This window comes from Ammospiza nelsoni, chromosome 14, assembly GCF_027579445.1.
Source record: "Ammospiza nelsoni isolate bAmmNel1 chromosome 14, bAmmNel1.pri, whole genome shotgun sequence".
Taxonomy (NCBI): Eukaryota; Metazoa; Chordata; class Aves; order Passeriformes; family Passerellidae; genus Ammospiza; species Ammospiza nelsoni.
This window is the reverse complement of record NC_080646.1, coordinates 10,533,290-10,561,259: the sequence shown is the minus strand read 5'-3', so window position 1 is coordinate 10,561,259 and position 27,970 is coordinate 10,533,290. Positions and strand designations below refer to the sequence as shown.

Below are 27,970 nucleotides of genomic sequence, written 5' to 3'. Positions count from 1 at the left end.
TTGGGCTGCTAGCCCTGAAGGCTCAGGGTATTGAAAATGCCGGACTGTTAGCAAGGAAATGAACTCCTAATATTTAAACCTTCCCACTGCTTCAGTATATGTAATTGAGTAGTTTAATAATATTATTATCAAAGAATGAAATGTATTTTTAGGCTATTAGCTGAGGATAAAAATAAAGATGTTTTCTAGTAGACTTTAAGTGTGGCTCTTTACATTACATTTTCCCCTCCAAGGAAGCTTATCTTCCATAATTTTCTAAGACCTCTCCTCTTGCTTTCTAGAGGAAGGAGCTCATACTACAGCGTTCCCTTTACCATGAACACTGGCAAACAAACAATGTCTTTTTTATTGTCAAGATTTCCAGCAACTGCTGAACTCCACAACAATTGTCTGCCTTAGGAACTGAGCCAGTGGGCTGGGAGACAGAGAGAATTATGTCTGCTCATGCCAGAGAATATTGCTTGTCTCAAATGCACCATTTCCCTCAGGCCATCACCTGGACTACCAGTTCATTCCCCAAATCTCCCCTGCCTTTCTTCAGTCACTTATTAAATCCCTGTTTCTTCAACAGCAAGCCAAATAAATCACTGTTCACTCTGAATATAGGATTGTTCATGTTTAGAGTATTTATTGTGGCAAAACAATTAATAGATTTCTTTTAAAAGATTTTTCCATGTTTAGGAACAAATGGACTCTATGTGAAGAGGGGAAAACTATCTTGTTTTGGAAAGAACACTGACTAAGGACACATGCAAAGTTCAAACATCCTTTAAATAGTTGTCTCCCAAAATGTATGATTAGTTTTGTTCAGCTTTTCTAGTTTGTAAACAACTATGTAATCAATGAAAATATATTTAGCCTACCTTTAAAAAGATGTTTCCAGTATTGTGATAATAATTGTAAAATCATATGCAAGACAAAAATATTAAGATCTAGCATGCTTGTCCCTTAACAAGTTCTATTCCAAAATTATATTACATATATTAATTTCAACTTTGTAAATGTTTATAATCTCAAATCTTTGAGTAGTCAGACAGTGACAAAAAATTATTAAGAAACTGGACAACTTTTCTGTATTGTGAATGCCATTCATTTCAAACGTTACTTGCTAGTAAAGTGCTGTTACAAGCAAAATGAAATTGTTAGTGTCTATCGAAAGATGACATTTTAGTAATATTCAAATTGTACTTGTTTTTGGCAAATAGTTAAAAGCATAGACATGTTTGTTTATCCACCCAAAACTAATTCAGTATAAATAACATTGGTTTCAATAATTCTATGCTAAAAGGCACATACTAATGTTCCAGCAGTTCTTTCAAGTGAGCTTTTGTATGTAGAGTTTTAATTGTGCTTTTAAATAGTTACTGATTCAGTATGACCTTGAAAGTGACCTTTGTGCATGTCTAAAATACCTTCTCACAAATGAATCTCACACTCTGAAGGTGTAATTTTGTTAAGATTAAGATTATGTGTATCTATATAACTATGCTTGTTGATCTCCATAGATCTACATAGATATACACATATACATATATTCATACATACACACACATAAGGGCTTCTTCTGGAACAGCAGCAGAAAGTGCAGTCTATACTTTTTTGACTTGTCTTCATAATAGAAAGTTCGGTTATGAATTGTCTTGGGATTTGTGAGATCCAAGGGATTATTTGTGATACTGCATGTGTCCCATATTACTCTCTTTCCTTACAGGCTGCTTCAAGCTCACTTCACTTCCAGAAGAGATGATTGGCAAATTATTTTCCATGTGATACTGAATAAGATGACCCACACTATCAAATATATGATCTTTGGTTCTCACCTAGTGGAAGAAGCAAAAGAATATATTTTAGGTTAGATTGTGCTTATAACCGGTTGGACATGAGGCTAACACATTAAAATCAAAAGGCACTTAAGCCACTGAACTCACTTGAGCAGGATCATTAGGCTGTAGACAGCAATTCAGATCTATCCTTTGGCCCACAAGAAAAGTAGTGGTAAAGTGAAAAGATTGTATGTCAAACTGGGCTGATTATGCACAGGGGAAAGAAATAACCTTTTCTTTTTCTCCAAAGAAGAGAGACATTTTTCCCTAAATCCCATTGAGGATTACTTTTTTGATTTACTCTCTCCTCAAAACTGTCACTCAAGGCTGCTCTTCTCAGCAGAAGAAAGTTCAATTGAAGTGACAACAAACCTTTTTGTATCCAGAAATTCATCATTAAGGATAATTTTTTTCTAGCACTAACGGTTTGCAGGATGTGTTAAGTGTATACACTAATTATCAGCACCTGGACTAACAGTATTTAAATTCCTCACTGCTACTTCCATGGTACTTCAGTGCTTTTAAGTTTTTGACCTTTCAAACCTAATGCAGCCACTGGCTATATTTAAATTAACCTGAATGGAATCAAATCACTTCCACTTGATGGAATGCAGCCATGCATTTTGATTGAAATATCTGAGCAGCACTGAAATTTCATTATATGAAATATTCATACCTTGCCCTCAGGATCCACCAAGAGTAGATGCTTTGCCTGCCCTCCCTGAAGTCCACTGAGGACATACTGACCAGGTGACGTTGTGCTTTCTCGTACCAGAAAATCCCCGTCGTTGACTAAGAGGCTCTCTGCTGCTTTCCTGTTCAATTTGCCATGGTAACAATCTTCATTCTTTAGCTGTTGCTTTATTTGTGGCAGAGCACAGAGACCAGCTGTGTTGCTTGTGGCACTCTGCTGAACAGGTTCCGGTAACTCTAAAATTAAATGAAAGAGAATATATTGGACACTTCACCTAAAACCTCATCCTAAAAGGATGCAAGCCAATATCTTTGATAGCTTTTAAAAAATTCAAACAATTCAGCCTTGAAGCAAACCAACCTTACAGACTGTAAGAATATGCACACATGAATGCTCATGACCCTCCAGTGCATTAGGCAAAATTATCACACCACCTCTTCCCCTACCTTAGATGGGAAAGCCTTTGGTCGCTAGGCAACAGGGATTAGAAAGAGGAATTTTTCTGATGCTGTACTGGTTTGGGGTTATATTTCTTTGTATGAAATAGTCAAATTTTCCCTGTAAAAATGAGATTTTTTTTTTGGCTTTTTAGCTTTAATTTTTTCCCTTAAGATCTTGTTTTTCCTTCTTCCTTAACAAGCTCTGAAGAGATTGTCACAGATCATTGGGAGAGTCATGTTGAGTGGCTCCAGCTATGTGCAGGAATGTAAGACAACATAGCCAATGTAGCCAGAAGGGAAGGATTACAGCATGATACATTTGCTGTTAAAAAACGAACAATTACCAAATGTACTAAAAAAACTGGGTGGTTTGGGATATAGCCAGTCAGACTGCAAATGATTCACAGGCAGGCAGGATTCTTCTAAGGAAAATATGAGGATACCACTTCTTCAATGGAATTGTGCAACCTAAGGCTCCTCAGGATATAGGCAGCTCTTTTTAGAGCATGATGCAGTCCCAAGTTGGAAATGTCTCAATGGTCAAAGATTTCTTTATTGTGTTTCCTTTATTGTCCAGTCCTTTTTCCACTTTCTTGTGTGGAGCCAACTCTGACAGAGAAAACACTCAGTGGGAAACCATAAAAGGCAAGGCTAATAAAGTATATTCAATAATGAGGACAATCAGTAGTAACTATATAATCATTTAATGGATATCCTCCACTTTGAGTCCATTAATCAAGTTTGGACATAGATTTAGTTGATATGACAGATCAAACGGTTTGATTTAGAAATTATTTGATGAGATTCAATGGTCAGTTTTGGAAGAACTAAGAAAAGACAGTCACAATAATCCCACTTTAACCTTGCATGCTACTGCCTGTGAAGCAAAGGCATCTGAGGTCATTTGAACCTTGGAGTGGGTAAGACCTTGAGCATACTCTTCCTTGAGGCAATGTGCAGTCCCAAGCTCCTGTCATCCTAAAGACTTGTTTTTTAATACCTGTGGCACTTCATTCATCATCATCAATGAACTACAGAAGATGAAAGGTTACTCTGCTTGTTTACCATCACTATTTCTGCTCTTTAATCCCTTTTCTCTTGAATCTAACAAGGAAAAAGAACAACCAGGATAGATTTATTCCCCCATCTTTTCTATATTTCTTATGGGAAAGCCAAATCTTTCTGCATGCAGAGAAATGAGAAGCCCCCCTCCTCCCATGCTGAGACAGGTGTGGCATCGCAGTGGGACCTACTGGCCTGGCGCAGAGGGCTCCCAGGGCTCTGTGCTGCTGCTGCACCTCGGGCTGCACAGGCTGCAGAGTGCAGGGACTGCGTGTTGATGTAACATGGATCATCAAAGAGATCTGCTTTGTAGGCAGGTTTCAATGAGATTGCCTCTTTTATTGTCTTCTGTGATCTCTCATCGCAATTACCTGCAATTAGTATATAGTATGCACAGATTTTTCCTTCTTTTTTTTTTTTTTAAACTCAGCTTTAAGTAACTGTAAAAGCTGAAATAGGAATGATGTTCTTCTTTATAGCCCACTAAAGTAATTCAGAAGGAAAATAAAAATGCAAATGAACTTATTTTTCCTGATGTCTAGAAGGCATCGGGTCCAAAAGTAATTAGAATGAAGTTTTCAGAAATGTTCTGCACTGATCCAGTTCTCCTCTAATCAATGTCACTGAACCCCCCACAGACTGGAAAGAAAATAATACATATGCCTCTACAAAAACACAAACCATACATGTTATTTGTTGCAAAACCCTTTCCTTCCCCTCTGCACCACAAAAAGAGCTTGTGGGAAGCTGAGCAATTCTCCCTTGCTATTCTGATGGAGAAGGGAGAGATGGAGGAGATTGGTGCTTTGAGGCTCTGCCTGGAGAGCCCAAGCCACATCTGTCAGGTTAGGATCCAAGCCTAGGAACAGGCTAACAGAATATCCCCTGCAGGGTATGAAAATAATAGCACTTCAGCTAGCCAAATAGCAGGCATATTTTTGCTCTTCAACAAACGTTTTATTCATAGATCTATTCATTCATTCTTTTATTTGTTCTCCCTCTCTTTGTAGAAACCATTTGATTCTCCTTTCCTTGAATTGGAAATAACACAAGAAACTGAAGTATCCCCTACAGACAGTGTAATGGATCACTTCAGAGCCGTGCAGGTGGGAATTCAGAAAGGACCCCATTGTGCAGTGAAAGAGAGGAGCTGAGCAAATGTGCTCAGGGCATCAGCTGTGGCAAAGTCCAGAAAGGGATGGGGGCTGATGATCTCCTGGGGTCCCTGACAGCAGACTTTGCTAAAGGCAAATTGACCCTGGGCACAAAGCTGCCTAAGGCAGGGGAAGGGCACAGCCATACTGAAGCCAGAGATGCTGGAACCAAGGGGCCAGACTCTTTTGGAAAATCCCAATGCTGATTGTTTGGATCTCATTGAGCATTTGTAGGAGAAGGGGATATACTCAGAGACTGATAAGTAATGAAGTATCTTCGTTTTTCAAATGGTATGAAGAAAGGAAACAACAAAGGAACAACAAAGAGTATGAAAAAGAATAAAAAAAACAAAACAAAGAGCTACTGTACAGTTTCATGAGAAGTAAAATGAGTAAGTCTGCCAGCAGACATGAAGATAGATAAGTGGCCTTTAGAAAAGCTGTAAGGCTTTTTTGTCTGCCCTGCATCTAGGGAACTAAAAATGACCCACTAAGTAGAACACTTTTCACCATTGTATTGAAAGCCAAGGGGCAGCTCTTCCAGGCAGCCTGCCCTGGTTAATTCTGCATATGTATGAGAAGGAAAAGAGAGTACGTACCCACAGTTTTGTTTTCTTCTGGACAATTTTCATATATATTGATGAAGGTTGGGCTGCCTGTCTGTAGAAAAATTTTAAAATCAGTCATGTAAAGTAGTCCCCTAGGAAAACCCAGGTAACTTCAAAATGCCCATGCATTAGTTACTAGATTTACAGGTAATGAAACATGTTCTTCACCAAAAAATTCCCATCTCCTCAAATAATATTTCACACTGATACTCTTCTTTCTTTAGATGTCACGTCTGGACTCCAGTGTGAGTCTCGTAACTGCCCAGTTATGTATCTAATGTTTACTATATATACAGTATAACTCCTAGGTAAGAAAGCTCAGATTTTCTAGTAGAGGTCCCTCATCATAAAATCAACTACAGGTATCATGGTTTGAAAGTGAAATGGTTACTAAAATGTCTGAGCAGCACTGAAAGAGAAAGGAAAACAAAAAAGTAACAGCCCACGGGAAAAAGGCATTTTCATTAACATGCAGTGTAACTCCTTGCAACAGTACTGGTGAGCATCAGGTGCAAATTCTGGATATAGTAAAACATTTTTTGATTTAGAGAACTGCTGGGGAGGTGGGGACCTGATTTGCAGAGTATGGTTCATGTCAGCAAAAATAGATGGTGCAGTAGCACAGGAACACACAGCAGCCCAGGAGCAGTTGCTACCAAACACAAATAACACCTGGGAGCAGCAAGCTTTTAGACAGAACCAGCTGGATTCCAGCAGGCACATCTGAGTGTGCTCCCTCTGAGCAAAGTGGTGGTGCCTTCTTTCCTGTGTGGGGAAAGGATGGTGCTCCCAAGGCCTCACACAGCAGACTCTGAAATCTGTGCAGCCATCTGAACTTGGCTTGTTTTACTCCCTGATTGGTTTTTATTTCCCACTATGCCAGACAAGAGCCACAGATCTCTTTTGCTGATTTAACAGAGCTTCTTGAAACAATCCAAGAGTAATGAATATTGTATATATATTGCAATCAGTCAATGTTGTATGTGTAAGTTGTAGAGCATAATGGACAGGATGAAATATTTATTAGATCACAGAATAGAAAGCCAGGAGGTCCCAGATTTTGCAGATGTTCTCTCCAACAAGCCATTTAAATTGGTATCTATTTTCTTCTCAGAGCTAATGAGTGAACAAGGGAATATTACTTGGTCTCCTGAAAGTACTCTAAGGACAAACCAGTTAATATTCAGAAAGTGCTTTGGGATTCAATTATGTACTAAGCATCATTAAATCTAGCCTAAAAAAACTTTTCCCAGGATAATCAGGACCTGGTTCTGATGTTAATGCCATGCTTTAACACCACAGAAACATTTTATTATTCATTCCCATAATAGGCAGTGAGTATTTATCCCAGCAGATGCTGTACTTACTGAGCAATACTGCTTTTTGCACTGGACAGGACACTTAGCCCTTGGGTCTGTCTGCACTTTCATTCGCATGTCCAACACTCCGCCGGTGGGAGGCTCCTTCCCTGGAATTTCGTTGTAATATTCATGATGGTCCTCCCTCTCCTGTGAATTCCCAGCTGATCCATTAGCATTTGCTGCCTCACTGAAAAAATATGGGGAGGGGGAGAAAAAAATGAAGCTTCTGATGTAATCAATTGCTTTCTAGTGCAGGCAAACATCCCCAGTGTCTGCACAACGCACAATGCACAGATCCGCCATATGGAGGCTGTAAAGGGCTTTGGGCCGGAACTTTCAGAGCTGTTTATTTTTCCAGTTACTTCTTCCTGAATTAAAAACAGTCATGACAGTTTGGGGTAAAGGGTGGTGCAGTCATTTCATTAGCACCAGGCAGCCCAGATATATTTTCAAGTCAAAGAAAAGGTAAGAGGAATCCACCGAAACTTTAAGAATTTCAATGCATTGTTCATTAAGGTATCCAAAATGCTGACCATAAAACTAATTCTTATGGCTTCTTGACTGAAGTCTATAAATCTAGAGATTCCTGGGGGGCAGCCAGACTTCAAGAGAAAAATGAAAACCTCATGGCATTTAGTCAGACAAGCCTGCAACTGTGTTAGAAAATCAAATATTACTACAAAAAAAAAAAAAAAAACAACTAAATAAATAAAAAAGTAGCTGTCCTCAGAGGCATTTACTCTGATTTTAATAACCACAATCAATATTCTGGCTCAGCTTGAAGGAACACTGAATGACATGAAGGAGAGCACACAATGGTTTTTTTGAGCTAAACCAGAATGATGATAGTTTAAATGTACAGCTGATACACTGCAAAACAACTAGGTGCTTCCTGTACTGTCTCCGGTCCCAAAATAAAAAAAACTCATCTCAAATCTTACTTCTCTGATTAACAAGAGTATAATTGGATAAAAGGCCATGAGCAGGAAAGAGATAAAGTTCAAGTAGTTGATTATGTGATATGCAGTGCAAGTATTTGATTATGTGATTCATAGTAGTTTGGAAGGGAGTGACTCATTCACACAGCAATATCCGACTCCTCTGCCTGAGGACCATTCTTGGAGGCTGCCTGTGGGTTATGCTGAAGGAGGAAATCTAATTACCCTCTTCCATTCCTCCCTGCTCCTATGATGCTTGTGACATAACCTAGCAGGATTTCTTAGGAATAAAAGGCTTTCCCTCTGGTTATTTTCCCCAGGAAAAACAGACCAGTTTTAGCGGTGGAATGGCAAGAACCATCATATACATTGAAATAAATATAAACTGTTCCAGTGAACAGCCTGCTCAGGACTCCTGTGCTCAGGGTGCAGGTAAGCAGTGGCACAGCTTTACCTATTCATGGGAAGTAGCAGACAATCAAATTGGTGTTACAGTAAAAAGAAGCCTGAGAAAAATAGGCATGTCTAATCTGTGAGGAGAGCCATAAATTAGAGCAAGTATTGTGTCCCCAGTGCAATGGAAGAAGGGTAATTGAAATGGGGAATTGTGGTCCAGAAACTAATCTAGGCCCTGTATTTCAGGCAATGTGCAGAGGACAGGGCTTCACACTAACATGCCCCTCAGGTGGTGGCTGCATTTATCTCAGTTCATGAAGCTGATGTAAGTCATACCAGGTGAAAACTGAGGCTGCTGCCAGAACATGAGCAGAAGCAGAAAGGTGAATTGAAATGGCTTTTTCCCCCACCACACACTTTCCACAGCTGCAGCAAGCTTAAACTTGGCACAGGTCAGAACTGAGCTCAGTCTCTGTGTGTGTGTGTGTCTGCTATTTATAGACCTGAACTTACTTGGGCAGAGTAATTTGAACATTTGTTCAACTTGCATGACTTAAAATAAGGCTGCTTTATCTAAGGAACAACACAGCTTAATTCTGTGTTCTGCACCTGTACAAATGTCACAAAAATCAATGGAGTTCACTGGAATAAGCTAATTTTGGTATCTTATACACTGCACGTACAGGCAGGCATACATTCGATTTATCCTATGTCCAGAAAGCATATTCAAAGCATCCTACTTATGGATCACTCTTTGTAGTGTATTGTTTTCCTGAAAAGTACCAAAGAGAAGGAAACTGCCAGTTAAGTGACTGAGAATGTGCTGACCTTTCATTAGATGTAACCAGGCTAGATGGGTTCTTCAGGTACTGTCTGAACCGGAGCTCAAAGGCCTGCCCTATGGTGTTGATCACCTCCTGTGCCATCCCATTGGGACATTCCAGGATGTGGCATGCTGAAAAGAGAAACCTTACTTTAATTCAGTAAATGCAGTTTATACCAGAAAGTAAAGACTCAAGCTATATTGCTTATAGAAAGGCTGTTGCCCCTTCATGGAGCCAGCAGCTAGTACAGCTCCAGTCTGACCTGCAGATTCCCACTTCACTGCACAAAGAACATGACACTTAAAGCCTCAGCCTGCATATTATTACCCCTATACACACAGAAAAGCCAGAAATTGTACAGAGTATTCAGCTGAGTTCAGTAACTTCCTTATTTTAAAACTCAAACAATTCCTTGTTACATACAAATAAAGCAATCATATAAACACATAACAATTGGAAACATGTTTCAATACCTCTCTGATTAACAGGGTCTTTTGCTACATATGCCACATAGTCTGTTGTATCCTGCAGGAAAGAAGACAACAAATGTCTTGAACATTGTAATTATGAACAACTCTACCACCACAGCACAGCAATTGCATATAGACAGGTACATTTTTAGCTTTAAAATGCATGCTTATTTCAGGGAAGAACAACCAGAGGTACTAGCAAAGTGAGCCAAGGAAAATATCAATGACACACTGGTGGCTATCAACACAGTAATTGTCCCATATTCTTTTTCTTCTAAAAAATGGACTAGACCATTTGTCATTCTTTGGGTCTTCGATAAACTGTGTATTCAATTCCAGCTCTGCATCAGGAGTAGAAACACAACTGGTGCCTCATCACTGCTGCCCCTTCCACTGCCCCCATGGAGCTCACAGCCCTTCCCATGTAACACATCAGGGCTGTGTGACTGCTGCTTTTGGCTGGGACCGTCCTTACCAGACTCACTGGAAGATAAAACAGTGCTAGCATACTGCAAAGGACAAATTTCCAATGTTCCCAATTTGTAGCAATAAGATTGAGTTTTGAAGGCATCTTAGAGAAAAGTTAAGCTTTAAAATTACGCAGAATAAAATGGGTATCTGATCTCAATTGCTCCTGCCCAATTTTAGTCTGGCTACAATCAGGTTAAATTACCCTGGATCTCAAAGCTGCTGCTGAGATCAGACAACCTCAGTATAATCAGTTTTCTGTTTCTGATTCTCTTTCTAGCCAGCACTGAAATAATCCTCTTTTTCTAGTCAAATTGAAAAGGAAACTGGAAGAGAAAAATTAACATTTCTAATGATACCACAAAAGCAAAGAGTGGCTTGATAATTCAGTGTTATAGTCAAATTGGCGAGGTAATGAATAACATTCTTTTAATTATTAAAGATGCATTTTGTTATTTTGGATCTTTAAGGTGGGACAAGGAAAATGCAATTCACAGCTTAAAGGCATGGTTCTCTTGGGGGAAGAGGCAATCAGCTGGCAGGAAACAAGGCCCCATTTGCAATATGCACAAGAACAATCATTTAATAATTCACAATGAATGACACAAGAGGCAGGTCTTAGGGCCAGCAGAACTTGTCCTAGATTTTTTTTTTCATCTCTAAAGTTAATATCACTAAAGCAAAGCAAGCTAAATATTTCTTATGTGTCTAGTGAACTCAATTTCCTTCCTTTTCCTTTCAAGTTTTTCTTAAAGTTCATAAATATTTCAGGATAGAGATTTTAAAATAAATCAGATCTAGGGAGTGACTAGAAACTAAAGTAACTGGAGCAGCACCTGCTATTTTTTATGTCTTTTTAATGTTTATGTGGATGTCTGGATGATTTTGCTTCAAAATAAAGCCAGAATAGGCTCAATTATCAGGCAGAATAGTGCTACTCCTTCACAGCCCAGAAAAACACTGAACTTCAATTAGACCCTGAATATGGGGCAGGTGGAAAGACAGGTCCTGTGGAAACTATCTCCCATTTTAAATGTAAGCGGTATTATGGAAAAATTACCTGAACAAGACAACAAAATTGCCCCTTATGTGAAGGGCCACTAGATTTATAGTTACCACTGATGAGCAAGACCTCTGTTTTGCATTATCCTCCCAGTAAGAAGTGTCAGCAGCTGCTCCACCAAGCCCATCTCCTGCAGCACATCTGTGCACACACATCTCTTGCTGGCCCTGCCATTAAGCACTGACCAAACCCAGCCCTGTGTAGCCTCTGAAACCTGAGGTTACTGTGCAAGACCCGTGCAGGATAATAATATAAAAAACACTATAAAAGGTTAAAAAGCCCTAAGGAATTACTTATCCAACCCAGATAGATGCATTTCTTGCTTACAGTCATTACGGTAGAGTCTGGAATAGAATAAAAACCCTCTGACTTGAAAACATCCATGACTGCATGGCAGTGACACTAGGAAGAACAACCCTGTCTGCAGTAAGAAGGTGGTTATGCCACATCTGTCTTATAGGAGCTGTTTGCTTGAGTTAAAATTAATCTAAAAATTTAGTGGTGCCAGTACTGACAGCTTTTATGACAGGTATTGGATCACAGGGACCACTGAACTGATCAATTCCTATGTTCACATTCTTATTTTTAGATCCCCAAGTCAGAGGGCTTTTGAATGGACTGACACTCACTGATGGGCGACAGGAAAGTTAACTGTGTATCTATTAAATAGGCACTGAGTCACTATTCCACATTTCCTTTTCAATGTCAGCCCCCAGTTTTCTTGTATTACTGCTCATGATCCAGAAATGCAGTGTACTCTGTTAGTGCTTGTGGAAGGAAAGGATGAAGCAAAGTATTTGCAGGTAACAATTATGACATGAGTTCATTATACCTGCAGAAATATATTTTATAAATCAATACTTACTGGGTCGCCTCCAGAAGCAAATGAGATGGACTGCATGTGATGGTTGGCAATAATCTGAAAGGCATAATAGGCTAATTAAACATGCTCTTGGGCCACACATTAGAAGACATCAGAACATATGTCTCTATAGAACAAGCAAGTAAATTCATAACAAGCCTATTTATTAATTTATGCATGTATCATTTAGGAGGGAAAGAGATAAAAAAAGGAATATTTTTGAGATTACCCATTCATGTTTACCAATGTCTAGATCCCTGAGTAATCTTCCTTAAAGGGTCTTCAGAATGAATTCAACCACCAACTTCTAATTGTACCCAAAAGGAAGGAAAACCTCATGTCCTAATCCCCTCCCAGGATGTGCAATGGACAGGAGACCTCTGCACTACAGACAGCCCCTAAGAGCTCCTTGATGCTCAGCATGGCACCAGCTCAGTGCAGCATTCCTCAGAGCCAGTGAGCCAAAATGACCTCCCTGATGTTCCCCTGCTCCAGCTTGGAGCAAAACCTGCTGCTGGCCTGGGGTGAGATCACCCAGGGAGCAATACCAACAGCTGAGGGAGGAATTAGGTGGGCAGGACAAAGATCTTTATCATATCTGCCAAGAAGGAAGGGAGCACAGCTCAGTTCCAAGCAAATCCGGGCTCTCAGGAGCACATCTCAATAGAGCATAGAGATGTTCCACAGTATAATTGATTGTACACATGTATTATCCATCTGTAATATAGCTTTGAATGATACCGAAGCCAAGCTCTGACTTAATACCTAGATCAATTATTTTTTCCTCCTATGACTTGTGAGAAACTACAGTCAGGACTTGTTTATTGGCACTTGACAGGCAAACACATCCAGAGAAACATTTTGCCAAGTAAATGCTCAAGGATCCCTCCCCATGGAACACCCCATCATGAACAAAAATGACCTGTGTGCTTTCATATTTAAATTCAGAGGCATCATGTACTTCAGCTTCACCAGGCCTGCCCAGGTCTGCTAAAGGGTGCTGCATTCCCTTTGCAGGACACTTCCTTCCCTCAGAAGCCACAAATTAGGACAAAACTGTAGCATGGAGAAAAGGACCCTGAGTACATGGATCCTACCTGCTGCGTGTCAGCATTAATCAAAGTGAGGCTGCTTGTTGAAATGGTCAGCTTTATATTCATGCCAGAAAACTGAAGGTTACTTTTGCCGAGTACAGAAGACAGAAACTTCACTGGAGGCTTTGAACAAAGAAAGAAAAGAAAGAGGCTGTCAGCCCAGTCTGTGAGGGGCAGAAACATATGAAAGTCAAGGAGGTTTTATGGTATCTTATTGAAACTTTCAATGGAGCAAGGATAATGGCTTGATCAAATGCAAATAGATCTTCTAACAAACATCAGCTCTGAATGCAATAGTGGTAGGAATGGGTTTTATGTCAATAATGGGGAAAAAAAACCCCAGTGAGCTAAATGTTATAGCTGGCTCAGTAATTCAGAATGTGCAGTTTTCTTTCTGAACTCTTCTTTGTTTCTGGAGGATGAAGTGTTTCTGGGTAAAGCAAGAAATTCTCTCATGTATTCCTCTTTCAGAAGCAAGTTCATTCCTCTTGAGCTCCACAGTTACAGAAGGAAATCTGTAAGTTCTGCTGGACACAACCCAACAGCAACCACTGATGTTGCCCCTCACTGCATCCCAGTTACTTTATAAAATCCATTAAACACTGCCATTTTAGTTTAATGTGTTTAATTTTATATATATATATATATAAATAAATAGCAGATAGCATCCCAGTGAATTAGCTCCCTCTTGCACTGCAAGGGCTGGTAGAAGCAGGAACTCTGGGCAAAGCATTAATCCTGAGAAAAATAAAGTAGGCAGAGCCTCAGCCCCAAACCAAACAGGCTAAACATCCTGCTACCAGCACTTCCATGTTATCCAGGTGAGTTCAGATGGATTAAAATGCACTAATTCCATGATGGACTGAAGCCTGTTAGAGAATCATGTATCCAGCTTATCAAAAGCAGATATAGAAAAATAATTGCTGAGCTAAAACAGGATTTACCTTCCGCTTTTTTATAGCTCCATTTGTACCCGCCACAGCTTCGCACAGTCGGCTTATTGCTTCCCTGCAAATAAAAAACACAGCACAAACTGTTGGATCATTTCACATGCACCATCTGTAACAGAGCCAGCAACTCTGCAATTTATTGTTATTGGCCCACTTATAAACTCTTAAATCTTCTGGAAGGTCTTTCACAGTTGTTTTTCTTTCTTCTTTCCTCCCACTGTTAAAAAACAAAAAAACAAAAAAACAACCAAAAGAGCTATTGAACAAAATACCGTGATTCAGCAGCCTGGTTTGGATTCTTTTTCTTCATCAAACCCACCCATTTCACCTTATGAAAATGTTTTTAATTAAAAAACCCTCAAACATAACTAACCAGAAGACAAGCAACTTAATACCTTCAAAACCTTTTTCGGAAAATGGTTTATAGGCCCCTTGCATGGCAGGAGGGGCTCCTCCCTACTTAATCCTTCCTATTTAGCACAGCAGGTGCAAGCTGAGTGAGCCCAGCTGGGTTCTCTGATTGACTTTCTGGGGTTTGGGATTTCTTTTCCAATTAAAAAAAAAAAAATCCCAAAACAACACCTCCCCCCCAAAAAAAAACCCAGAAACCCAGAATCGAAACCAAAAAACACAATAACCCCAACAACAGTGGGGATGTATAATCACTTTCTCCAGTTCCTTTTCAGAGCTATCCATATCTTTCCATCTCTGGTAGGAATTTCCCACCCAGCCCCAGCATCTCCAGCTGCCCTGGCCCTGTCCCACAGGGGCTGGGTCTTCTCAGGCTTAGGCTCCCATATTGGGCACTCCAAGCCTCAGCCTTTCTCTTGTGGCTAAATTCAGATTTACCTTCCCAGGATGGGATTTTGTTTGGTTCTAAAGGGGAAGGGAGTTTGGTTAATTGTTTGTTTGTATTATTGAATTATTATCCAAAGAGCTAATTAGGAAACAAGCTGGTTGGGAAAGCTTGTCTGTTTCCAGATCCCAGCGTGTGTGTGGGAGGAAAACACCACTGGCCTTCACCTCCTGAGAAATATTTAGTCCAGAAGGGCTGAAAATTATCAGGAAAGCACACAATGACAAGAGGCTCCAGCCAGGTATGTCCCATGAAGCAGAGATGCCCAGTGAGGAGGAGTGTGGTTCCCCCAGGACCCTGCAGATGAGAGAGGAAGCAAAGCTAGCCCAGCATGGGTGAACCCAGAGTCAGTGCTGCCCCTGCTCAGGCCCCAGGGCTGCCACACCAGTGGGCTGTGTGCTGGAGCACTGAGGATCAGTGATACACACTGAGGGAACACTCTGATTCAATCTGGATGCTGTCACATGAATGGAGATCTCACCCACAGCAACATATAATTAATATTTTCTGAGTGAAAACATCAGGGAAGAAAAGGAGCCTCATTGTGGGCAACACAAGATCAGAAACCCAGCCTTTTAAACACTGACCCTTCTTAGCATTTAAAAGCGAAGTACTTCCCCCTGCACAACTGAAAATATGTTTTTTAAGAAAATTTCTGATACCCTTATTGGTTAGCTCCTGCTGTTACCAAGAGGAAGGCCAAACATGACCAAATTAAAAAAAAAAAGAGGAAAGCATCCTGCAGGATGATCCTGCAGATTCCAATAATCAGCTTGGAAAATGAGAACTCATCTTCTCATTCAATATTAAAGGAAATTAAAATCAGAGCCAAGACATTAAGGCTACTTGGAGCCTTCAAGTCTAGCCTTACCTAGAAAGAAAACCAGATACAGAACAAATTGGAAAAACAGGGAAGTTGTCTCTTTTGGTGAAAAATGAGTTATTGCACATGTCAGGCAGCCCATGTGGAATCAGGAGTTGCAGGCAGAGTTGCTAGTCAGAGCCTGTTCTTGTACCAGCCAGTCTGGTGGCTGCCCACTTCACCATGCTCTGAAGCAAGTGTCCAGTAAAAAGGAACCAAAAAGTAGCAAAGCATTTAATAGTTTCTATTACCTCTCTTTGGTAGGGGAAATAGTTGTACAGACATTTCTTGCTGCATGCCTCTGGGTGATTTTCTAAGTGATCTAAACACTTTACAAATGTGATCTAAACAAAACTTTACAAATATTATTTGAAAGGTGTGAAAAGCAGGAGTTTGGTAACACCTGCTGCTACAACTGAAAACTTCCTAGATGCAGTCATTACCACAAACTAGAAACTGCTCCACACACTAGGAAGAAAAGAAACTCTGGATGCACTCACGATAAACAGAAATGGGTGACCCATTTTTGGCATCCATAAGCCTTTAAACCAGCTTTTGGGGGTTTTTTTCAGGCCCACTCAGAAGTACAGTGCACAGGTTTCCTCTGTGTCTACAGCCTGCAGTGAAACCTGTGGCAGACCCAGCTCCTGCAGCCCACAGAGCTGCCCGTGAGGAGAGCGCCTGTGGGCAGCAACACTGAGCCGCTTTGTTCATTGTTCCCCCAAAACCAGAATAAAGGACGAAGGATGGGCTGATGTAAGCAAGCAAGCATGCTGTTGAGGATTTGCTTTTAAGCATCTAAGGCCCTGCCTACACCATGTAACAGAAAGGGATTATGTGGCTCAACAAAGTTGAAATTAATCTTCCAAACAAAGTCAGCCTTCTTCCAGCAGCCCTCCCTGGCTGCACATTTCAGACACCCTTCACCCCTCACTGCCTGATCATTTTCGAGTTTATAAGTTAATGCCCTAGTCCAAGATACAGAACCTCTTTTCCCAGAAATGCCCAAATTTGATGACTAATAATCAGCTTGATTTAACAGAAATGTGTAAGAGGAGAAGAGCTGAATGGCTGGACAAGAGAAGCACACATCAGGGTCCAGCAAAGGCAGGACTTGCCACAGCACAAGGGTGACAACCCAAACACATCTTGTATCCAGAGCAGCAAGCACAGGCTAACCATTGCAAAAAAAAAAACAAACCAAAAGATACAAAGATCCTCAAGCAGAAGAACCTGTCAAATTTATTATTATTTTTTGGTGTTACTTTGTAACCTACATGCAGTTTGAGATCACAGACTTCTGCAAAATGGGAGGAATGTCCCTAAGAATAAGTGGGGTCATGGGCAGGCAACAGCAGAGAGCTGGAAAACTCGCAGTGGAATCTCCTGTGCCAACCTCCCCACCCCACAGCCATGGAGGGTAGAAGCACCTCAGTGCCCACCCTTGTCCTGCTGTGCTGGGCTCATTTGGCCACACAGCATCTCTGCATCCCATGGTCATTCACAGCACCAGAGAGGACACTGTCTGCCTTCCCTGACCATGTGCCTGCCAAGCAACTGAAAATGCAAATCCAGCAAGAAGCAGACAGTAAATTCTCCATGTTCTCCTTTGGATTCCTTACTGCACTTTGGCAAACATGAGTTTGTTCATCTTTCCAAATGTAAATAATATCTTCAATTTTAGATACCATGAGGTAATGAAGCATGCACATACACATAAATGAAGGCAGGCTGCAGACATAACTAGAGACCCTTTCTACATCACTTTAAAACAGAAGATGCCTCTTTGTTTAGTGAAATGCCATCCAAGTAAAAATATTTTTTACCCCAATTCAAATAACAGGCATGGTTAAAATGGGGTAATTTCCAGCAGCTCCTTGGTTGGTGCATTGTGCATGTGTCTATAAACTTCCTCCCCCGAGAGAACAATAGGGGAATAATCAATGTTATCTTTGCTCCAGTCAGCTTGTCATCGATCGGACTTTAAAGTCTGCATGTGTGAGCTCAGCACTTCAGCATTCGGTTTGCAAACAGTTGAAGTTTTGAATTTCTCATGCACAAAAGAGCCCGTTAAGGTCAGCAGTGGCATTTTTTTTAGGTGATGGAAATATTTCCATTGTTAAGTTTTGACACAGTTCTGCTTAACAAAACCTTACTATCTAGCCCAAATTTAAGTTGGCAAGCTCTTGTCATGCAGTAATTCATATTCATTATTTCCCTGACAAACCAGCCAAAGCTCTGCTCTGTTAGCACAGCAGCACACACACCTCTTGCAAACAGGAGATAACCTCGCCCTCTGGCTGAGCTGTGAAGAACACAGTGCCCTGGGCTGGGTGTATTACATGGCTCTTCTTGGTTTGTAAAGGACCTGCCTGAGGGAGGTATATTGGTATCTCAGGCACCTCTTCAAACACACATGCAGGAACTGGGTGAGTGTGTGCTTGTACCAGTTGTACATGTCAACAACTGCTGGTTTTGAATATAAAACAAACAGGACAACTTTCAAGTGAAGTCTATAGGCATTGAAGGACTCATGTTTTTCAGTTTCTTTCAGCTGTTAAGTCTGGGAGCCAACAGGTATAAATGTAACACTAATCCCTTCACGTTGCTTTCCTTTCTCCATGATTTTTTGGATACAAACTTGAGGAAGCAAAACAGCATCTGAAAATCTCCCTCCAGCAGGAAGGAAGAGCTGGGCAGGTACAGGAAGCCTCAACCACACTCCTGGCATCCTCAGTATGAACTATGCCAGAAAAGCAGATGAGAGGAACATGCCTAAGGCAAGGTGAAGATAACTTGCAGCCACCCACCCCCCAAAAAGCTGAGTGGCTGCTGGGGCTGCCTGGTGGACCATGAGCACATCACAGCACCACACAGCACTCAGAGCTGGATAGAAGGTGATTGTTTTGAGAACTCAAACACTCCTGCACTGCCAGACTTACAAGAATGAATGTAAAACTAAAAATGTGCTTTTCTATTTCTGACAGTACATTTCAGCCACCCCACAGGCATAGGGGTACTAACAATCTACCCCCAGAAACTGGCAGTAACCTGCAACAGAAGTTGCAAAGTTCTCAAAAGACCACAAAATATTTCACATTTTAACCACATCCCCAGTTGTATCTAAGAATGAAACATTAATCCTTCTCTGATTTGCAGCCTGAAAACTTAGGCTTGCAGTACAGATGGAAACAGCTGTATTTCAACATGTTTTCCTTGTGACTCCATTTCCAGTTGAGGCTGGTCTTGGTGCAGATGGGGTCAAGCGATGTCAAACATCTGATAAAAATTCCTTAGATGACGTTGCTGGATTGAGGGACAGATGGCACTTTCTGCACCAGGGGGGAAGCAGCAGATGCAGACTGCTGACAGAGAGACCCATGAGGGTCCTGGCCCTGCTCCCTGGCCATGGCAGCCCAAGCCCAGCAGCACCAGTGCATGTCCCCCTGCCTTGGAGAGCCGTGCAGGCAGCGCTGAGCCACGTGCAGAGCCCAGCTGCTGCTGGTGCCCAGCTGGCTGGGGACGTCTGCTCTGTGCTGCCACTGCAGGGGGAGGCTCTGAGCAAGAGCTGGGAGAGAAATTACGTCTGTGTCTGAAACAATTCATTTTCCAATGCAAATAGCCTATTGTAATGATCAAATAATTCAAATCATCACTTAGGAAAAGACAAAACAAAACATGCAAACTCCTATTCAGAGTTGTCTCAGAGCTTGGCACGCACCCTCAGCTTTACACAAAAATTAGCACTCAGGCTTTTCATTCTTGGGCTGAATCTCAGTTTTACACCACCTACCTGGTGACTTGTGTTCGTGTGCCAAAGTCCAGGGATCTCATCGACTGCAGCACCTCAATACAGCCCATGTACTATGGAAAACAGAGAAAAGGGAGGACTGTTAATATCTGGTACACAAGTAAGAGGAGGATCTCAGGAGGAAGTAAATGTGATTATTGTCCACTAAGTTTATGCAGAACCACAGTCTAAATGGAAAATCAAATCAGCCATCCTAAAGCTGCTTCCTAACTAGATCTTGTTTTACTAAAAGTGTAGAGAAGAGCAAATTATTCCTTTTTTTTCCATTTCTGCTTACTCTCACTTATTAGCCTGTGACACTGAACTGGGAGGAATACATGAGGAAATACTGGAGAGAACAGAGTCCTCAGGAGCAGAGAGGCTCTGGAAGCCCCTCGAGACCAATGCACTCAGAGCCCCCATGCAGAAGAGCTGAGTGTCCCTTCAGAGAGAAGGAGGCATTACAGGCCACAAGGAAAACCACTGGCTCCACACTGCTACATCTGATGACAAACAACCTCTGCACAAGATGAAGGATGTGAAGTTGCAATTCCAGCTCATAGCAACAGCTCTTAAGAGCCTACACTAACAAGTGACCTGCTTTAAATGAAAGGCTGACTGCCACACTTCTGTTGTATGGGACAGAGCTGGGGCTTTTTCTATTCTCAACTGGGATTTGTATAAGACTAATTCCCAGAAATATCAATGATGTGATGGCATATCCCCAACCCTATCTTACTAATCCTTCAGCATTTCTATGGATGTCAATCTCTCTGTTGTTGGAGCAGTCTGATCTCTTCATTTCAACAGGCTGGCACAGGTCTGGGTCTCTCATTTTTCCTCTTGGGACCATCCTGCAGTGCTCACACAGAGCCCAAGGGCTGCAGTCACAGCATGCCTGTGCAGATCTCTCCTGCAGGAAGCCAAACCCTCTGGGACACAGAGACAACTTGGAAAACCCAGGCAGGGTCACGCATGCACTGTGCTTTGTCTGAAGGGATGGAGGAGGCATTCTGTGTCAGAAAAAGGTACCATATTTAGTTCCTCTGCCTCACTTTGCCTGTAAATCAATTTTTCTGCTGGGCCATCCAGAGAGGGGTGGGTTTAGGTATCTGTTTCAGCTTTGGAGACTTTCAGAAATGAGTGTGTGAAAAAGAGAATGTTATATGTGCAGTCAGGGATTCCACAACAATTGTATTATTCCTATTTTGCTTTCTTTCCAATAGCAATGTAACCCTTGGGAGAACTCCAGAATTAGGTCAGAGACCTGGAAGGACATCAATAAGAATCTGAAAGGTTGGCAGAACTGCTTCCCTAATGAACATTTAATGACTTTGAGAGCTATCTGCCTTGTTAAAGATATTCCTGCTTAACAGGAACAAAGCAAATGTGGAAAATATGTCTAGAGCCTCAGCTTGTAGCACAGCAACGACCTCTGATCCTACAGTATAAGGTCAAGCATCCTGTAAGCTGGTTGGCTGCTCCTCTATCCTTGAAAAAAAATAATTTAGAGAAGTAGGTGAGTCATATGCTGACAAGTGAGTCCCCATTGCATCCTGAACAGATGCGTGGGAAGCTACTCTAAGCAAAGATGAAAAATCAATATTAGGTTTTTGCATAAGTGACCCTGAGTGAAGCTGAACTTATCAATGATTCACAAAAGACCTTTTTTTTTTTTCCCTTTAAAAGCCTGAGTAGGGAAGTGCATTAACATGGCACCTCACTGCATCTCTCATTTATTTCAGCTGTCATTGGTTATCTGAACTGGCACAGTTGGAAATGGCTGAACACTCACATCACAGGCACAGAGAACCAGCAGAGCCTTGGGCAGGGGGACAATGTGGGGCTGGGGCAGAGCAAGTCAGGTCACAGAGCCTGGGAGAAGCCCATGGAGCACACAAAAGGACAACGGAATAGCAGAAGCCTATTCAAGAAAACAAAAGACACTCTCCAAGGAGGAAAAAAAATTAACAATAAACAAAAATATTAACCCCTCCATAGCAAAATATGAGTAGCAGCACAATCAATGCATGAAAAGAAGGGGAAGGCAGCAGAGAAGGACAATGTTTGTCTCAGAGACTTCTGCACCCACACTCCAGCTCAGGTGGTGCCCCCACTCTCCGTCCTGTACACCCCAAACAGCACCTCCCAGGAAAACTAAAATGGGATTCTCTGGTGATGCAGGGCCAAGGCCAGCTCCATCCTTCCTGCTGCAGGGAAGGTTAAGCTAAAGCTTGAGCAACCACAGGTGCCTGGGAGAGGAAGCCACAGCAGCCCACAGCTCTTGCTCCAGTGCAAGCTGTTCACCAGGTGCTGTTGTGAAAACCAGGTCCAAAGGGGGTGTACAGGGAGGGATGTTCATCTTCTGAAGCCCACAGAGAGGCAAGGCCCCCTTCACTGAGCTGCTGGGCAAGCTGGGGGAAGCTGGACACAGGCCCAAGGGTGCACTAACCTGCCTGGGGAAACAAGCACAGACGTGACTGCAGAATTCAGCTACCTACAGAAAAACAGGACACCAACAGTGAAACAAGCCAAGTGCTGAAGATCTGACATGGCTAATGAAAGAGGATGCTGAACCCACTGTTCTGTCAGCAGCAGGATGGAGAGCTCTTGCCAAGACAAGCAGCAGCTCTTAGGAAGGAAAGGAAAGACTCACTGGCCCCTGCTGGAAAGGGAAGGGCTCCACTAATGGCAACGTGTGCAGAGATATCCCATCTGCCTGCAAAGGGCTGCGAGAGCACTGGCACCAGGACTGCTTTGTCCCTTGGTGTTTGAGTACAGAGGGTGTTCTGGGGCTGGCTTGCATTTCCCCACACCACCAGGAGAGAACAGCAGTTACTGAAGATGCACACACCTTTCCACATCTATTGACATAAGATGACAGAAAGTGCCTGCAAACAGGATGAGGGACTGCGTGGGAGGAGATGAGAAGGCACCAGGCAGGGCCCATGTGAATAAGCAGCACATGGCAGGACAATGCAGAGTGCCAGGCTCAGGAACCTGTTGTGAGATTTCTCTGCTTTCACCCTAGCAGGAAGGTAGTGTTGCCTTCCCTCCATGGACAACAGAAGCCAGCCAGGGATGTGGGGACAGAGCAAAGCATGATTACTGGAGTTTTGGTAGGGAAGTTTTTTCAGCCCTTCCTTAGATGCTCCCTGTGGTAGCCTTGGGGTTAGAAAGGCACTGTATCTACTGGAAAGCAGAGACCACCAGAGCTCCCCTGGCAGTGGCTCTGCTCCTGCTAGCACACAGACTGCACTGTGCCAGCCAGCTCAGTGCTCATCGCGCCTCTCACAGCGGGGTTTACTGTGCTGGGGTAAGTGCTCCGTAACTCTGTAAGCAGCCACTAGTCAGGCAGCTAATGGAGAACTTTGGCCCAGGTTTGCACCCTGCAGGACATTCAACTGGCTCATTCCTCAGCCTGAACCTCGCTGGTTTCCTCCAGCAAACACCAACCTCATCCAGATCCAAAAGCAAAGGCAGAAGAACCTCTGCCATCCCCAGCACGGGAAGCAGAGGCCAAGGCAGCCCCCAGCACACCACTGCAGACGTGGGTGGTACCCCCAGGGCACCTGTGAGACAGCACAAAATCCAGGCAGAACCAGCTGGAAAACAGACGAGATACCTTCAAGGATCAAAGGAGCCCATTAAAGATCATTAAACACAAACCCACAAACCTAGCCTAACTCTCCTCATGTGCTTGCCCTGCTCTCATCTTCCCCCCTGCAGCAGCAGCAGTGCAGACAGACAGACAGACAGGCCCTTGGTCTGTCCCACTCCTCATGCCCATGCAGCACAGCCTGAGGGCAGCAAGCCAGGGCTTTTTGTGAAGAAGAATAGCTTTTGATAAATGAATTTTTTTTCTGGGAAAGTCTGACTCTTTCGTTCACAGTTTTTCAAGTTAAAAAAGAAACTAAGGAAAAATCATAAATGCAGATATATATAAATATTTTAGTTTGTTTTTTGAAAAACCACTTTCGGCAGCACTGCACTCAGCCAGGTCTCCAACAGAATTGTTCCCAACCCACCCTGTCCCGGTTCTCCGGCTGTGCTGAAGGGAATGGCCTGGAAGCCCGCGGGCTCCTGAGGGGATCGATCCCCGAGAGGCGCGGGTGCCCCGCGGCCGGTGCCGGTGCCGGGCGCGTTCCGTGGGACGAGGCTGCCCAAAGCCCAAAGCCCGAACCCCAAACCCCGAGCCCGGCACAGCAGCACCGCCCGGCACCCCGCTCATGATTCACAGCTGCGGCTGGAGCCATGAATCACCGGAGCCCGACTCCTTCCTGCGGGAGCCCCGGCTCTGCAGACGCCCGGAGTTATTTATTTACCACGGGCGATGCAGAGCAGCTCTCCGGGGGCAGTGTCGGGGTGCTGCGCGCCGCGGAGGTGGCTGCAGCTCAAACACCACAATATGTCCCCGCCCTGAACGTGGAAGAAGCACTGGTGACAAGCTAGGACAGGAAAGGGCTGTGCTGGACCCTTCCCCACCCAGGCAAGGAGCAGCTGCTCCAGGCTGACCTGTGGCATCCCCCGTGGCCAGCAGCAGGGCTGAGCAGGGCACTGGTGCCCACACGTGCTTCAGGGTGCAGTTCATGTAATTCTGAACTAGCGTGCTGGAAATGGTCAGGCTCCTTTTAATCTAGAGACACGTGGCTGATTTTAGACATACATGCTGGCATGTATCTATATGCATTCACCATCAAACCACTAGCAGAGGATCAACCTGTACATTGCTAAAAGCCCTTTGAAACAAAGGATGCTGCAAACAACCTTTACCACATTATTATAATGGTTTTATTATGAAATATCTGGCAATAGTATTTCCTTTTCATATTTTAGTTAAATAATTTTTAAAAACCAATCATCTTTCAAAGACTCATGCTTTGATTTAAGCTCAAGTACAGAGCTTTACTCTATGTTAGGTCCAGTAAACATCATCCTTGCTATTGTCAGAGAAACCACTGATGCAGGACAGTGCTGAGAGACAGATCTTATCCTCCTTCGCAGCAGCAGCCACATCCCTGGCACTCCCCAACAAGCAAGAGAAAGGATTGCAAGTGCCTCTTGGAATATTCCTCGGGCTCATCACAGCCATAACAAACACCAGCAGGAAAGATAAGTGCCATGGCCACTATGGGTGCCCTTCAGAGACAACCTCAGCCCGAGATGGGCAGCATTGTGGGAGGTTTTTAACAGGTAGAATGTGAACAAGGACATGGTAAATATCCCCCTGGGAAAGCCTGCAGCAATCTGTGTACAAAGTATATTTTGAAACACAACAGCATGAGAATCAGAGCTGTCCAGGCTTCTCTTGGAATATTAGTATTTGGGCTCTTTGTTATTTGCACGAGCATTTGGGGGGACCAGGTGCTATTATGGGTCTCAGCTTCCCCAGCAGGCCCGGGTGACACGTGGCTGTGACACAGGTGCCCTGCCACCACCAGTCACACCCTGCACAGCTGCTTCCCCAGGGGATGCAATGAGCCCAGCACGGCCCCTCGTTAAAACAACACCAAGGAAAATTCTGCCTCACTGCAGTCTGCAGGGGACAGCTTCTGCCCTACAACATTTCTCTAATTCACCGCATTACTGCCTTTCAAAAATAAGTGTAGATCCTCTCCATGTACTTGCTGAATCCTCCTCTTACTCTGATTAAGCTGTTAAGGCCAAAGATCTCTGGCAGCAGCAGTCCCAATAACGTGGACCTGCCCTGCTTCCTAAAAGGGTCTCTGTGGAGATCCCAGCAATCCCAGCTGGGATTGTACCCCAACAGGGCACAAGAAGCTGCATGGGGAGAGTGAGTGCCTCCAAACACACAGGAGGGCCAGGGCTAGAGGGTAAGGATTGGAAGCAGCTCCAAATGCCCAGCCCTTGGTCTCTTGGCCCCGCTTTGCCTTCAGGTAAAACCATCCCTCTGCACCAGAGTCCTGCCATGCTGCAGCCCTGGCCACTTACCAGCCCATCTGAGCCCATCATCAGCTACTGAAGAAGTCTGGTGGTCTCTGGGGAAATGAGTGCCTTGCTCATCCTCTCACCTTGCACATCCTCTGATGCTGAAACGCCCAAACCCCCATGTTACTTATTTACCAATCTGCTGTTACTATTGAAAGGGCTAGTTGAAAAACCCACCAAGATTTTGGCCAGGACATGTCAGCGATATTCCTGCACTCTCCTTGGCTCTCCCTGCAGGCCCACAGCCATGGGAGCCACATAACCAGGAAGATGAAGGGAAAAAAACATCTCCCTGTTGCATTGTGAGGCTCCTGCCAGTGAACCCCCTTCTGAGATATTGCCCACAAAAGGAAGACCAGCAGAAAACCATACTGGAAATACAACCTGGGCAGTGCCTGCCCCACAGCCTCCCTGACAAATGTCAGCAGCATGGGCCAGAACGCACCTAATGCCTGGAGCTGCTCTCTGTGAGGGATGGGAGGCCCTTTCATGGGCCTCCTTTTCCCTCCAACATGCAAAGTAACCCGTTTCAGTTGTGTTTCAGCAGCACTTCTCAGAGAGTCTACAGACAGTCCTTTGGAATTGGATGTTGCGTCACCTCTGGAAGTAGCTGGGGTGTTTTTAGCTCCCCCAGCTCAATGCCACAGCCCTACGGACACCAAAAGACAGGAACTACATGGGAGAACGCAGTGGTTTGGGGCATGGACTCTAGAGGCAGGAAAATGCAGGTGACCCAGCAGCCAGCTGAGCTGTTTGCTTTGTCAGAGGATGGGAGCCCAGGGGATGTACTCACCCGCACGCTGTAGGTGGTTCCTGGCTCCTGGCTGTACGTGCTGTCATTGCTCTGGGCCAGGCCCCTGTCCTGCCTGCCCACAGCAGCCTCCTCAGCACAGTCACCCGCTGCCTTTGGGGCCAGGACCAGCTTGTCCAGGTCGGGCTGGGGGTAGGAGGCCGACAGGCAGCTGATCTCAGGCGAGGTGGGGCTGCTGGGGATGGTAACGCACTCGGTGAGTTTAATGCGTGGCACCTCTTTGGTTCCCAGGCAGAAGCTTTTCAGGCCCGGCAGATTGGAGGGGTTGGCAAGTTTAATGTTGGCCATCCGGGGGATCAGCGTGCACAGCGTGGTGCAGGTGTCCTGCGGCCCCAGGGACACATCTTCTGCCAGTAAATTGGGTGTTGAAGAGTGGGAAGAGGAGGAAGAACCTTTGATATTTAAAGACGTATTTTGTGTACCTTCATCTAGGGAGGTAATGGAATCATTCCTGAATCGGCTGTACTTAGCCCTGTGCAGCATTCCTGGATGTCTGAATAACCCTACATACAGGACGTGTCCACCGAGGCTCTGCTGGCTGCGTTCTCTCATAGCCTTGGCAGGTCTGTAACTGGATATTCTTGCATAAATTAGCTCTTGTAGATAAATTATATGGAAATCAAGCAAGTCAAACAATTTTCAAAACAGAAACCTATAGGATATTTTTGCTGACTCCCTCTTGAATGGTTTATTTTCCTCAAAGAACAAGGCTTAAAACTGCATGGGCATCTGGCATTTTGTAAGCAGAAATAAAAGCAGCATACAGGAAAGCACATCGGTGGTACAGCAGCTTAAGGTGAAGAGCCACTATCCAAACCTGCCTTCATTGCTGCCTCAAACCAGGCAATAAATCCCACCTAGCTCTGAAGATTCACAGCTGTAGCATCAATAATTGCAGAGTCCTGGCTGCAGCGAAAGCTCAAGCATATTCCACACAAAGCCCAAAGGTGTTTTCAGACCGGCATGAACCCCGTAAGGTGCCCGGCTCTCTGCACTTCCACCGCCGCTGCCCCAGAGGCGAAGAGCATCCCTGCGCTGCAGCTCCTGCCCCGCCGTCAGGCGCAAACCCAGAATTCTTTCCAAAAACACTGAGCAGCGTCGGTCTGGCTAATTCCCGCTGGAAAGTCCTTCAGCACCATAATAATCCCGAAACAGCGGAACACTCCCGCGGCTCCGGGGCCGTTTCCCGCAGCGCCGCGGGGCAGCAGCTCCGCAGCGCCCGGGCCGCCCCCGCCGCCGCCGCCGCCGGTTTTATGAATGAAGTTTTTGTGAATGGGCTCGGCGCGTGCGGGCGGGCAGCGCCGTGAATGGCGCTCGGCGCGCGGCCGCGGCCCGGCGGCCCCCGGGGGGCGCCTCGCAGCCAATCACCGCCCGCCGCCGGCTCACGCGCCCTCAGCGCGCGGGGAACGCGGGGGGCGGGGGGAGAGGGGGCGCGAGGGACCCTCGGGGTGGTGCCCAAAACCCCCAAAATGGCCTAAAAACGCCAAAATCCCCC

The 27,970-nt window shown here is 44.1% G+C and overlaps 1 protein-coding gene across 2 annotated transcripts; it reads right to left on the bottom strand.

Annotated features, from left to right (window-relative positions):
- Window positions 1-603: 603 nt before the first annotated feature.
- SHC4 (SHC adaptor protein 4) lies at window positions 604-27,695 on the bottom strand. Of its 2 annotated transcripts, XM_059482500.1 has the most exons (12): window positions 26,458-27,695; window positions 19,719-19,789; window positions 14,202-14,265; window positions 13,261-13,380; window positions 12,167-12,220; window positions 9,774-9,825; window positions 9,305-9,431; window positions 7,149-7,329; window positions 5,773-5,833; window positions 4,211-4,390; window positions 2,500-2,753; window positions 604-1,820 (listed from the first exon to the last, which is right to left on the bottom strand). In XM_059482500.1, exons 1-12 carry the CDS (start codon window positions 27,025-27,027, stop codon window positions 1,665-1,667), a joined length of 1,890 nt encoding a protein of 629 aa, XP_059338483.1. In that variant the 5' UTR covers window positions 27,028-27,695; the 3' UTR covers window positions 604-1,664. The 2 variants fall into 2 exon arrangements, with proteins under 2 accessions (XP_059338483.1, XP_059338484.1); XM_059482501.1 differs by lacking the exon at window positions 4,211-4,390.
- Window positions 27,696-27,970: the final 275 nt, after the last annotated feature.

Coding starts and splice junctions, on each gene's coding strand:
- SHC4 (XM_059482500.1), bottom strand. CDS start 27,027: ATGAGAGAACGCAGCCAGCAGAGCCTCGGTGGACACGTCCTGTATGTA. Junction 19,790..26,457: donor GAACCACCTACAGCGTGCGG/GTGAGTACATCC, acceptor TGTTTTCCATAG/TACATGGGCTGTATTGAGGT. Junction 12,221..13,260: donor TTAATGCTGACACGCAGCAG/GTAGGATCCATG, acceptor TATGCCTTTCAG/ATTATTGCCAACCATCACAT.